A 14,882-nucleotide genomic window follows, 5' to 3' on the forward strand; every position below is an offset into this window, starting at 1 on the left:
AGCTGAACCTTGAAAAGATAAGCAATTTTTTAAATAGTAATATAAAAGTAATTCTGCAATGGAGAAGAAAAGGAGGAATTATAAGGACAAGGAAATGAACTTCAAGGTGTATTCAGGTTGACAATTAAAAATTTGGCTAAAGTTGTGGGTATTTTTAGAAAACACTCACATTTATGTTAAAAATATCTAAATTGAGTTCTATGTAGTAACAATTTTTTAATGAAAACCTCTTAAGGGGTTTTTGTCTTTGTCTTTTTCTCAATGCTAATTAAAGAGATACTCAAATGTGGTTGATGGAGCTGTATATATTTTGAGAAGGGTATTATCACTAGTGAAATTGATAAAAACTGAGGCAGTTAAATTCCAGCAAAACAATTTATTAGCAAGGCATACAGTTGCATAACAAATCAGATCCAAAATCCCTCTGTAGATTCAAAGACACTATTTTGCTATTAACAAAGCTTATAGTCAATAATGAGAAATCAGTTAGCTTGCACAATATTGAGCAATGTGGGCATTCTCTTTCTGATTGGCCAGCTAGAGCTTTACAAATTTTATGGTTATTTCAAGAATATCCTGGTACATTCTGTAGTTATTACAAAAGCATATCACAAGATATACAGAACATCTTGTGGTCATCACCTGCTACCCCCATTTTCCAGAATTAAATCAACATCTTAATTCCCAAGAATTATATATTTTATAGCAAAGCACTTGATTGTGGAGGTCAACCTCCATACTCCTTGAGAAGACAAGTATTTTGATACAGATTATGCACGTGAAGGCATGAAAAACGTATTTCCATATTATCCTTGTTACCCCAAAAAAAGTCCAAACCACCAACTAAAAGAAAAAACTCCAGAAAAAGAAAATAAATAAAAAGTGTGTGTCAGTCTGCATTCAGAGTTTGTCACCTCTATAGATGGAGATAGCATTTTTCATAAGTCCTTTGGAATTATTGTATTGCTGAGAATACCTAAAGTGTTCATAGTTGATCACCATTTAATATTGTTGATACTGTATGTAATGTTTTGCTTCTACTCACTTCACTTTGCATCAGTTCATATAAATCTTTCCAGGTTTTTCTGAAAGCATTCTGCTCATCATTTCTGATAGTACAGTAGTGTTCCATCACAGTTATATATCATGATTACTTCAGCCATTGCAGTTATTGGATGTTCTCTCAATTTCAAATTCTTTGCCATCACAAAACAAGCTGCTGTAAACATTTTTTTACATATAGATTCTTTTTCTTCTCCTTTGATTCTTTTTGGGTCAAAAAAGAGTATGCCCAGTTTTATAAAGCCCTTTGAGAGTAATTCTGAATTTTTCTCCAAAATATTTTGTTCAATTCACAATTCCACTATTAGTGAATAATTAGTGTCCCACTTTTTCCATATGCTCTCCAACATTTATTATCTTCCTTTCATGTCATATTAACCAGTTCAGTAGGCATATGACATTAAACCTCAATCATTTTAATTTACATTTCTTTTGAGTGATTTAAAGCATTTTTTATGTGACTGTAAATGGCTTTGATTTCTTCCTCTGTAAACTGCTTGTTCATAACCTTTGACCATTTTTGAATTGGAGATTGACTCTTTTTTTTTTTTTTTTAAATAATTATAACTTTTTATTGACAGAACCCATGCCAGGGTAATTTTTTACAACATTGCACTCACTTCTGTTCCGATTTTTCCCCTCCCTCCCTCCATCCCCTGCCCTAGATGGCAAGCAATCCTATACATGTTAAATATGCTACAGTATATTCTAGATACAATATATGTGTGCAGAAATGAATAGTTCTCTTGTTGCATAGGGAGAATTGGATTCAGAAGGTATAAAGAACCCGGGAAGAAAAACAAAAATGCAAGCAGTTTATATTCATTTCCCAGTGTCCTTTCTTTGGGTGTAGCTGCTTCTGTCCATCTTTGATCAATTGAAACTGAGTTAAATCTCTTTGAAGGAAGAAATCCACTTCCATCAGAACACATCCTCCTATAGTAGCATTGTTGTATAATGAGCTCCTGGTTCTGCTCATTTCACTCAGCATCAGTTCATATAAATCTCTCCAAGTCTCTCTGTATTCATCCTGCAGGTCATTTCTTACAGAACAATAATATTCCATAACATTCATATACCACAATTTACCCAGCCATTCTCCAATTGATGGGCATCCATTCAATTTCCAGCTTCTAGCCACTACAAAGAGGGCTGCCACAAACATTTTGGCACATACAGGTCCCTTTCCCTTCTTTAGTATCTCTTTGGGGTATAAGCCCAGTAGTAGCACTGCAGGAACAAGGGGTATGCACAGTTTGATAACTTTTTGGGCGTAATGATTGACTCATTTTTCTTGTAAGTTTGACTCATTTCTGATGTGTGTGTGTGTGTGTGTGTGTATGTGTGTGTGTGTGTATAAAACCTTTATTTTTTTTTCTACCATAAATTTTTTTTCTGCTTTCCTTTTAATATTGGTAGCATTGATTTTGTTTAATGTGATCAAAATTATTCATTTTGTATCTCCTAATGTTCTCTGTCTCTTATTTGGTCATAAATTCTTCCCTTATCCATAGATCTGACAAGTAAAATTTCCCATACTCCCCCCTAATTTGCTTATACCACCCTTTACATCTTAAGTCACTGAGCCAAATGGAGGGAAAAGATTTTGTGTGTGTGTGTGTATGTGTATGTGTGTAATGTACCTATTTTGACCTATCTTGTTATGTATGTAAGCTATATTGTCTATACCTAGTTTCTGCCAAACTGCTTACCTAATTTCTCACCAATTTTTGTCAGATAGTGAATTCTTGTCCCCAAAGCTTAGATCTTTGGGTTTATCAAACACTAGATTATTGTGGCCATTTACTACCTTGTCTGGTGTTAATCTATTTTACTGATCAACCCACCCAACCCACCCTATTTCTTAACCAGTACAAAATTGTTTTGATGTTTACCACTGTGTAGTACAGTTTGATATCCAGATAGACTCCCCCCCTTCCTATGCATGTTTTTTAAAAATTTGATTTCCTTGTTATATTTGACCTTTTGCTCTTCCAGATAAAGTTGCTATTATTTTTTCTTGTTCTATAAAACAACTTTTTTCATATTTTGATTGGTATAAGCAAATTAATTCAGGTAGAAGTGTCATTTTATTCTGCAATTAATATTTTTTGAATTCTTTAAATGTGACTATTTTTTATGAAAATTTTTTGTAATTGTGTTCATATAGTTCCTGGGTTTGTCTTGGCAGACAGACTCCCAAGCATTTTTACATCTCCAGAATCTTATTGGTAACATATCAAAATGCTGATGATTTATATGGATTTATTTTATATTCTATAATTTTGGTGAAGTTGTTCATTATTTTTCCTGGATTTTTTAAACTGATTCTCTAGGATTTTCTAAGCATAGCATCATGTCTTCTGCAAAGAGTAAGAGTTTTGTTTCCTCTTTACCCATTCTAATTGCTTCTGATTTTTTTTTTCTTTTATACCTATAGCTAGCATTTCTAGTATAATATCAGATAATGGAATTATAATCCTTGCTTTATTCTTGATCTTATTGGGAAGGCTCTTAATTTATTACCATTACAGATAATGCTTCCTGATGGTTTTAGATAAATACTACTTATCATTTTAAGGAAAGCCTCATTGATTCACTGTGCTCTCTAGTGTTTTTAGTAGGAATAGATATTGTATTTTGTCAAAAGCTTTTTCTGCATCTATTGAGATAATCATAAAAATTTTGTTGTTTTAGTTATTAATAGAATCAATTATGCTGATAGTTTTCCAAATATGCAACCTACCCTTGGAACCTACTCTACATTTCTAGTATGAATTCCATGCTGTCATAGTCCTCAAGGTTCTTAATAGCTGAGGTTTCATTATATTATTAGCATTATAAGATTTAGAGTTAGAAGGTAGTAGCAATGAAGACCACCACCAAAATCATATAGCCCAGTTCTCTTTTTGCCTAGATGGGGAAACAAGTCCAGAGAGGTAAAGTAATTTTCTAAGGTTAGAAAAGTAGTAAGTATAATCAGACTTAAAGCATAGATCTTCCAACTTCAAATCTTAAGACTTTTTGCCAAAATGCCATGACTGCCTTCATTTCAGTTATCTCTTTTTTAAACCTATTATTGTTGCTGTAGAAAACCAAATTGGAAATATTATAGAAACTGTTTTGAACATAATTCATTTGGACAAAGGCAAGGCCCCTGGTTAATTAGCTTCTTCCAGACTTTCTTAATTATTTGCTGATTATCCGACATCCTTTCTCTCTAGGTGATATCTTTTGTAACCAGAAAATATACTGGGAAAGAGGAACTTGTGGTTGGTGGTTAGCAATCACTTCCCATCTTCCTTAGCAGAGACTTTTACTGAACTTAGATTCTAGCTAAAGAAAAAGAAAAGGGGGCTTTACATTGTAACGGCTGATAAACTTTTCTCCAGCTGCCAGATAAAGGAACTTGGCTTCTGGTCAACCCCTGCTTTCTGCTTAGCATTTGGTCATATCTCCTCTCCTCCCTCCCTTCCCCACCCCCCCCCCCCCCCCCACTAGAAAAGGAGACAGCCTTTTGAAAAACCTTATAATCTTATGATTATTTTATTTTTCTAAAAGTATCTGCTACTAAATGGTGAAAAGATGTACTCTCAATCTATTCACCCAAATCTGTAGGTAACCTAGACTATCTCTGTTAGTGTGGCTTAGCTCTTAAGACTTCATATATTTTGCATAGCTTCATATGTGCCTTCTCAATGGGGGTGAGAGGGAGAGAAGAAGAGAATCCAAAGTTTTAAAAACAAATGTAAAAAATTGTTTTACATATAACTGAAGGAAAACAATTTTTTTAAAAAGGACTAGTTCTTAAGGAAGGGAGCCTAATCAAACTAAAAATAAATCAAGTAATCAATAAAAGCTGATTTCCTTTTCAAATGGAAACTTGAGATTTGAACTTCCCCAGTTGGAATTCAGGTATCTTGTTTTTCACAGAAATCTGGTCCTCATGATGGGGGACAGTGTTTGTAAGATGATATTATAGAATATGTGATGTTTGACTTGGAGTTAGGAAAACCAGAGTTCAGATTCCACTACATATAGGAGTTCAGTGACCATGGGCTAGAATTCATTGAACCTCTTAGAGGCTCAATTTCTTTTCGCTAAAAAGAAAAATGGTACCTAATTCATAGATTTATTGTGTGGCTTAAATGAAATGTGTATTAAAATCTTTGTATACTTCTCGATCAAATGTATCTGTTCTTTGTTCTCATGTACTTTGATGGATTTGTAATCTTACTGATATAAATAACTCATTCCAGTACAAATTTCATTCCAGTACTCTTTCATTTCTTTTTGTCTTGTGTGATAACTTGGCCATCTTTTCATGAATTGTTCATAGAAGATGTGCACCATGCAGTGGAGTCTTCCTCTGATTTTTTAGTGCTTAGTAGTGTACAAGGTACTTTCTCATGTAATATCATTTGATTCTCAATGTAGTCAGATGCTCAGCCCTATTTTTACAGAAAAAGAAATTGAAACTGGGGTTGAATAATTTGTCTAAGATTATGCAGTATCTTCGTGTCATATCCAGGAGTAATACCAGATCTTCTGATTCTTAGTCAACTTGTTGAACTGGGCTAGAACAGGGAAATTTTAATTTAGTAGGCCTAGCATTATTAATCATTGATTACTGATAATTTTAAAATTACAAATGAAAGCATCATAAGCCTTGTTTCATATTTAGTATATGGTTTTGAGCTTTTCATGTTGAGTAAGGAAATACTTAACATTTTTATATTTGATACAAAAGTGTTTAAGCCACATAACATTTCCCATTTCTGGCAAAATGTAAAATAAATGAAAAACATTTAAATTAAAAAAAAAAACTCCATATGACTATTTATTATGTCTTTGAATCATCTACATTATGAATCAAATCAGGTTAAAGTTCTAGGAGTCTATCAAATAAATTATAGTATAACATAAAAAAAAATCACATTGAAAAAAAAATTTTTTTTAGATGCTCCAGAAAAGCATCTAAATTTTGGTGCAGCATGATTTTGCTTAGAGGACTACATGTGATTTGAAAAGCTATTGTATATAGAACTCTTCATGTTTGGCTTCTATGTAGCCATTTATATTTCATAAAAACCATTTCTGTAGTATTACTGCACTAGACAATGTAGACACTACTACATTGTGACTGAAAAAGTAAGAGAAGGAAGACTTACATGCCACTTTCGCTTTTTGCTTTGAAAGTGTTTTATGTGTTTAGTTCTGTTTTCATAACTAGTTTGGGAATGAATTTTATATTTGATAATTTTGGATTCTCTGAAGTACTGAGGATTAAATTCAAGAGATTGAGGACCTACTAAGTGTCTAGCACTGGAAAATTGAAGTGGTTATTGCTTGATATTCAAATAAAAAGAAATATGAAACACTTAGCTCTCCCTATCAATCTTGTACAGTTATTATTATGTAGAAAATGACTATCCAATGATTTTGTTACAACTGCCTCCTCAGAAAATGGAAATAGAACTGATCGATTTTTTTTTTCTTTCAGAATTTAAATGAATATGTTGCTGCACTAATCACACTAAAACAAAAAATAATTGATACAGAGTAAGTACAGATGTTTTGTGTGTGTGTTTTTTTTTTAAGTGAGCAAAATTTTGTTATTTGCTTTTACTGTAGTGGGTCTGGGGAAAATAGGCGATATATGTACAAATTACTTGTGTTAGTACAGTGATCTTGATCTCAGTGTCAGTGGAGCCAAGCCCATATCAATTTTCTTTTTCACTAACAGATTCTCATTGGAGAATGTCTATATAGTGACAATATAATTTTAAAATACTTTATTAGGGAGATTTAATTTTTTTTTCAATTAATAAAAAAAATCTTTGTTTCTCTTTTCTTACCCCAATAGGGGGGAAAAAAGCAATAACAAAAACAACCCTATAACACCTTGTATGTATATTTATGCATTGTAAAGCAAACACATTTCCATTTTAACTATTTCTAGGAAATACAGAGGGTGCTATTAAAACTTAAAACTTTATTAAGATTTTTGGGACACCCCCTATATCTCAATCTGCACCGAGACCTTTATTTCTCTCTTGGGAAATGGGTAGTATCTTTTATCATGAGATCTTGGTCAGACTTCTTTACTGCTCAAAGTTTGTCTTTACCACGTTATAGCTAAATTGTTTTTCTGATTCTGTTTACTTCAAGTACACTTCATCAGTTCATAAAAATGTTCTTAAGTTTCTCCAAAACTCCTTCTTTCATCATTTCTTTTAGAATAGTAGTATTCCCTTACATTCATTTACAATAAATTTGTTTAGCCATTGCCCCAATGAGTTTCCAATTCTTTGTCACTACAAAAAGAGATGCTATAAATATTTTTTTTAATACATGTGGATCATTTTTCTCTTCTTTTTTCCTCTTCCTTTGATTTCTTTAGGATATAGACTTATAAGTGGATTTTTTAGTAATTTATTACTAAAATTTAGTAACTTTTTGGGCATAGTTTCTAATTTCTTTCCAGAATAATTGGATAATTTTAAAGCTTCACGTAGTGGATCGAAATTAAAAATTTATAACCAGGATTTTAGAATTAATTCTCTTTATGGGATGAATAAACACATTAGAATATGCTAGAACACAGTAGCAACACATATATTGGATAATTTTAATTTTTCTAGTATGGTAAATGAAAGTTTTTACACGGTGTTAACTTTAAACAAGACTCCCCATCTCCTTCCAAAAAAAAAAAAAAGATTAAGGACATGGGAAAGGAGAAGAGTGTATGAAAAAAATTGCTAATTTCCAGCATTTTTTTCTTAACTAATCTGTAGTATTAAATTAGCTTGGAAGGAATGACTATTTCCAAGACTGGTATCTGTGTTGCAGGGTGAAATTGACTTGGAATAAAATGATATCTCTCAGGATCCAGACTGAAAAATAGTTTTAGACTCTCCAAGTTAAGTAGACTTTGGTATGCCACCATTCTGTTTTTTTTATATGGAAGGGTTTTTGCTGGATGTTTTGAATTTCTTACTGTTCTCTTATTTTCCTCACAGTTTAAAAAAAAAAAAGATGGAGTATTATAATTTCCAGTCATTCTGGGAAGTTCAATTAAAATTCATTAAACTCTGTGAAAAGTCTAATATTATACCAGGCATAGATTTCAGTCAGATCAGATGAATTTTTAGTGAGAGATTTTCCCTCACTAAATTCATAATTCAGTAGTTTTAGATAATAATAATAATAATGATAATTAATGCTGTATTTTTAGAATAGTCTAATTTTGTGACTTGTTTATTTTAGAATATATTTACTAAGCTGTTTGCTATATAAGGTAATTTAGTATAAGGGTTATGTTTTGTACAACATTACTAATTAAATATAATTGTTGAGATTTTTCAAGTAAAAAATGTAAACTGGTGATTTTCTTTATATTTCCATTGTAAATGATTTGTTGTTTTTTTTTCCTTTACAGTAATTTGCTGACAGAATATCAGAAGAAATGTGATAATATCCTTTCTGTAGCTTTTTACTTCTCAATACATTTGCTTAGTATATATTTCTTTAAAATGATCTCTTTTATGTCTAATTTTTTGAAAGAATTTTTTAATACTTTCTTAATTATTTGTAAAATCAAAGACATAGACTCTGATAAAGAACATTTTCTTATTTCATTGTCAATGTATTTAATATTCTGACTACTCAGTTGACTATTAACTGTAGGATCTTAAAAACCGGTTTAAGACATTTTGTATAAAGTTTACCTTATCTTTAAAATTGAAATACTATATATTATTCATTTACCTGAAAGTAACATTGTGAGAACTAGAACTTTAGAAGAAATCTGCTATAGCATAGGAAATTATGTTAAAAGATATTTGGAACATGGAATATTTGTATTAAATAGTTATATTAGCATAAATACATATGGTTTTTATTTTCTAACTTTTATTATGGATAAGTAGGAATTTATTCTGTCAGTCAACAAATATTTATAAACTACTTCCTATGAGGGATAAAAATGCAAGAATTAGACAATCCCTCCTCAAGGAGCATAGTTCATTGAGAGAGATAGTGTGTACATATATTGAGTATTATACATGTTATAGCCACTTATATATAAAATCCAAGATAGTTAGCAATTGAATTAGGAAAGGGTTCAAGTAGAAGGCAGAGTTTATGAGGTGGTGCTTTCCACACATGGAAATGACAGCCAATATAAAGCATACAAAGGAGAGAGAAAGTGTCATGTATTTAGAAAAGAAAAGAGGATTGTTTGGCTGGACCATAGAATGTGGGAAAGGAAATGATGTGTAAGGAAGTCATGAAAGGTATTATTGTGCTGTTTAACTGTCAGTTATTAAATTTAAGTTTCATATACTTAGATTATAGATAATTGTTCATAGAGACCTATGAAAAAAGCTAAGTTTGATAAGATATTCCATTTAAATGAAATCTTTGTAGTCTTAACTCATTATAAACTTTAGAACTATCAGTATTTTCTTGCTTTGTAAAGGAGCAGTGATAGAATCTGAAAACAAATACTAGTGGAAATAAAATTCATAGTAAAATATAAAGAAGAATAAGGAATGCCTTCATAAAGAAAATTGGGAACTTTAAAGTTTGGGTAAGAATTCAATACATAAGAAAAGGGGATAAGGAGAGGTGGCAAAGTATGGGGCATATTCAGAGGGTTCATAAAGGTAATCTTGATTACAGCTGGAGTATGTGTATCACAGTATTTGCTTGGGTGGTCCCTATTTCTAGAGGGCCTTGGATATGAGGCTCAGGAGTTGGGGACTATATTCTGTCCTCAGAATGGAGCCATTCAAAGAGTTTTGAACATAAGACAATTCTGTTTGTGAGGGAGGTTAGTCTCACTGTTGTGTGATAAGAGAAATAGTAGTTTTTTTTATATATGTATCATACATATACAAATAGTGTGTATAAGTAAATCTGAAAAACTCAATAAAATACAAATATAAACACACAAAACACATACGTATGAATTAATGTTACAGAAAATACACAGGGGAGGGGAGAGTAATGTATAAAGAAACTGAGAAGGTAGGAAGTGGTCAATTTGTGAAGAGCTTTAAGTGCCAGATATTTGATATTTGATATTTGATCCTACAAATAAAAGGGAATATATTGGAAAATTACATTGATTGCTTCTTAAAGAAATCCTTTAGTCTGATTTTTGCCAGTAAAAGAAAAAAGTAAAGAGTAGTATTAAGGAGTGGATGATGCCAATGAAGCTAATCAGATTCATCAGTTATAACTGGGACAGCAGAGTGTTAAGCTCTCATATATAAAAGTATAACTGCAGGGGAAATCTGTCACTAGCTGTAGAAAAATAATATTACAATATATAATTTTCTAAGTTTTCTTTAACTAAAGATTACAGCTGCAATTCGCAGAAAGGTAAGCATGAATTTAATTGATATAATGCACATAGGCCTTATTTTTTTTTTAATAGCTTTTTATTTACAAGTTATATGCATGGGTAATTTTACAGCATTGACAATTGCCAAACCTTTTGTTCCAATTTTTCCCCTCCTTCCCTCCACCCCCTCCCCTAAATGGCAGGATGACCAATACATGTTAAATATATTAGAGTTTAAATTAAATACAAAATAAGTATACATATCCAAACCATTATTTTGCTGTACAAAAAGAATCAGACTCTGCAATATTGTAGTTAGCCTGTGAAGGAACTCAAAAATGCAGGCCAGCAAAAATATAGGGGTTGGGAATTCGATGTAATAGTTCTTAGTTATCTCCCAGAGTTCTTTCACTGGGTGTAGCTGGTTCAGTTCATTATTGCTCCATTAAAACTGATTTGGTTCATCTTATTGCTGAGGATGGCCAGTCCATCAGAATTGATCATCATATAGTATTGTTGTTGAAGTATATAATGATCTCCTAGTCCTGCTCATTTCACTCAGCATCAGTTCGTGTAAGTCTCTCCAGGATGGGCCTTATTTTTGAGTGGACATCCTTTGCTATATAGTAAGGAAGCTAATAGCATACCATATTTACTAAAAATAATAATACTAGCTCCCCCTTAATGACATCTTTTTAGGCAGCTAGGAAGTGAAGCCGATAGGTTTCAGGCCTGAAGTAAAAAGACTCATCTTCCTGAATTCAAATTTGGACTCAGATACTAAATAAGTATGTGACCCTTTTTGCCTCAGTTTCTTTATCTATAAAATGATCTAGAAAAAGAAATAAAAAGCCCCTTTAGTACCTTTGTCCTGAAAATCCCAAATAGGATCACAACGAGTCTGACTCAACTAAAACTACTGAAAAATTGACAGATTGTGTCGTTTTTAAAAACTTCATTTGTTTGAACCTCTCTTCTTTACCACATGATTATCTGAACATCTACTTAATGGAAGATAACCTTGCTCCTTAAACACACTTTTTATACATTATCATTTAAATTCAACTTCATTGACCAAAAGGCTCTTTGGTAGACTGTAACTTTATTAAGCATTATAATAGAATTCAGCTGGTTGTTTATTAGGATTTGTTCAAAATATTTGATTTACTCAGATATTAGTAAAAGGAATAAGGTCTGCAGAGCTTTTTTGCAGTGATTTTTCTATTTATTATAGCTTTTAAGTTCTCTTCCATCAGTGATGTTTAGCCAATGTTAGAACCTGTCTATATTGATATTTTTGTACTCTCAGATTATTTTGTATCATTTAGACTAATTTGATTGTTTAACTAGTTTAATTTCAGCTATGTGAATTAATTACTAATAGACATAAATTTTTAGTAATGTTCCATTACCTAATTGTGTTAATTACTTGCTTGAAACACAAAGCATGCATTTAAAATTTTAACATGGGAATGAGTTAACTAATCTTTTTGGCTCAGTGGATCAGGTTCAGTCCAAGGAGACCTTGTAAAATAAGTTTGCCGGGACAGTAGTCAGATTGGAAGGTTATATTAATTACCTCTTTAAAAAATTCTTTAGTCTTTTTTTTGACAATAGATAGAAAAAAAATAAAGAGTAATTTCAAGGAGTAGATGATGACATGTGAATGTAGCTAATAAGGCTTATAGAACAGTTATAACAGAGACAACAGAGAATTACTTAACATTTTACTTGCAAAAGTAAAACTGTATAAAGAATTGTATATTAATTGAGCTCAAGTAATTATATATTATTAAACTGTTTATTTTAGAGAAAACTCTGCACTTCGTAAGCAGGTGGAACAAATGTTGCAAAAAATTTCCCCTCTGGAGAAATGCCAGGAAGAATTGGGATGTTTGAAAGCAGAGCTTGAAGAAAAAAAGGTACAGTAGTGAAAAGGCCAGTATTGTTTGGCTGAAGCTTACTCAAATCTCATTTATTTGTTGCTCTGTGTAGTCATTTGGAGTAAGTTGTAGATATGTTATCTTGAACAGATACAATTCATCTTCTTCATTTTGTTATTTTCCATCATTGTGTGGTATCACTAACCTTAGATCTTTGGACTTGCCAGATTAAGCATGGTTTCTGTCTTAAAATTCCAGACTACTTGAAGACTTGTTTAGAAATAATGGTTTTTCACTTAGAATTTTATATCACACTGAGAAGAATATATGCTGTCTTTAAAAGGCAGTGTTCACAAGGACTTTCTTAATTTTTAATTTTAATCTTCTTTTGCAAAAGTCTTCCTGAGTGAAAACTCATTTTGCAATTTTAATATCTCATGGCTTGCTAAAACCTTTGACAGCTTGGCTTCTAATAACTTCATTTTAAAACTTTTTAAGTTTATAATTTTGAGTAATTGTTGATAAATTTTCAATAAATGAAGGCCTCATTTATGTGAAATGAGGGAAAAAATATTTTATATGCTTAAAAATTGTATGTATTCTTCAAGACACATTTTAAGTAAGATGCAAAGTAGTGTATATACCTAGGCTCAATAATCACAGAGTATTTTAAGGTTTACAGTGTTTTTCATTTTTACTAATTAAAACATGTAGCTTTAAAATTCTTATTTTTCTGTTGCTATTATACATAATCTGTCATTTCTATTTAATTTATTAATTTATCTGTCAAATTTATTTAATTCTCCCAACACTGTGATATAGGCATGATTATTATTCTTGTTCTACAGATAGGAAAACTGAACTTGAGAGAACTCAAAAAACTTTTCCAGGAATAAACAACTAGTATCTGAGACTAGTTTCAGCCTCAAGTTTTCCTCATTGCAGGTCCAGCTCTGTTCATCCAGTGTGCTAGTTGTTAGCTCCCAAGACTGAGGATCAGGAGAACTGGTGCTTGCTTGATTATTAACTTTGGAAATAGCTAACTTTGATCTTGAACAGTTTCTTCATATGTAAAAATCAATGATTCTTAGATCTCTTCTAGTTCTAAAATTCTATAATTTCATGTATCTTTAATATTGATTGTTCTACATAGCCATGTCTTTATTCATCCTTCTTTAAGGAAAACATAATTAGTAAAAATTTAGACTTGGAAAGCAGCTAATTAGAAGTTAGTGGTTTGTATTATAAAAAAATCTTTCATTTTATAGAATACAACATCATGAGTTTCATTTATGTCCCTTTGGGTAATAAAATATGATTCTGTTCATGACAGTTTTTTATTGATGCCTTTTTATTTTATAAAATATATGGAAAAGATAGTTTTAACGTATATCCTTTAACGTAAAACTTCATGTTGCTAATTTTTTTTTCCTTCTTCCTCTAGATAGCAAACAGTCCAGTATAGGTTAAACATGTGCAATTCCTTTAAACATATTTCCATATTTGTCATGCTGCATGAGAAAAATGAGATCAAAAGGGGAAAAAAACAAGCAATGACAACAACAAAAAAGTTGAAAATAATATGCTTTTGTCCCTGTTCTGTCTCTATAACTATCTCTATGGATGCAGATGGAATTGGTCTGAATCACTGCACTGTTGAAAAGAGTTAGGTCTATCACAGTTGATCTCCACATAATCTTATGGTTCCTGTGTATAGTGTTTGCCTGGTTTTACTCACTTCACTTAGCATCAAGTTCTTGCAAGTCTCTCTCTAGGCCTTTCTGAAATCATTCTGTTTGTTTCTTATAGAACAATAATATTCCATTTTATTCTTATACCATAATTTATTCATCCATTCCCCAAATGATGGGCATTTACTCAGTTTCCAGTTCTTTGCCACTACAAACATTTTTGCATACGTGGGTCCTTTTCCTTTTTTTATGAAGTCTTTGGGATACAGACTCAGTAGAGACATTGCTGTATCAAAGGATATTCATGTATTGGGCCTAGTTCCAAATTGCTCTCCAGAATGGTTGGATTAGTTCACAACTCCACCAACAATGTATTGTATCCCAATTTTCCCACATCCCTTTCAACATTTATCATTATATTTTCCTGTCATCTTAGCCAATCTAAAAGGTGTGAGTTATTTTCATTTGAATTTCTCTAAATCAATAGTGATTTGGAGCATTTTTTTATATAACTAAAACTGGCTTTAATTTCTTCATCTGAAAATTGTCTGATCATATTCTTTAACTATTTATCAGTTGGGGAATGGCTTTTATTCTTAGAAATTTGAGTCAATTATATATTTTGGAAATGAGGCCTTTATTGGATGTAAAACCCCCCTTCCCTCCCTGTCCAATTTTCTGTCTCTCTTCTAATCTTGTCTCTATTGGTTTTGCTTGTACAAGATCTTTTTAATTTCTTGTAAGCCAAATTATCCATTTTGCTTTTCATAATGTTCTCTACTTCTTTGGCCATAAATTCATCCCTTCTTTCATCGATCTGAGAGGTAGCCTATCCTTGTTCTCTAATTCTCTTAGTAGCATCACCTTTTATGTCTAAATCATGAACTCATTTAG

The 14,882-nt window shown here is 31.6% G+C and overlaps 1 protein-coding gene across 1 annotated transcript in view; it reads left to right on the top strand.

The window, feature by feature from the left end:
• The window catches only part of ICE1 (interactor of little elongation complex ELL subunit 1), an 89,770-nt gene that overhangs the window by 7,631 nt on the left and 67,257 nt on the right, over window positions 1–14,882 (top strand). Inside the window, exons 2-5 of the mRNA XM_051973445.1 lie at window positions 6,566–6,624; window positions 8,504–8,538; window positions 10,434–10,452; window positions 12,225–12,336. Coding sequence (XP_051829405.1) covers window positions 6,566–6,624; window positions 8,504–8,538; window positions 10,434–10,452; window positions 12,225–12,336 — 225 coding nt within the window. The remainder of the gene's footprint in view (window positions 1–6,565; window positions 6,625–8,503; window positions 8,539–10,433; window positions 10,453–12,224; window positions 12,337–14,882) is intronic.

This window comes from Antechinus flavipes, chromosome 1, assembly GCF_016432865.1.
Source record: "Antechinus flavipes isolate AdamAnt ecotype Samford, QLD, Australia chromosome 1, AdamAnt_v2, whole genome shotgun sequence".
Lineage (NCBI taxonomy): Eukaryota > Metazoa > Chordata > Mammalia > Dasyuromorphia > Dasyuridae > Antechinus > Antechinus flavipes.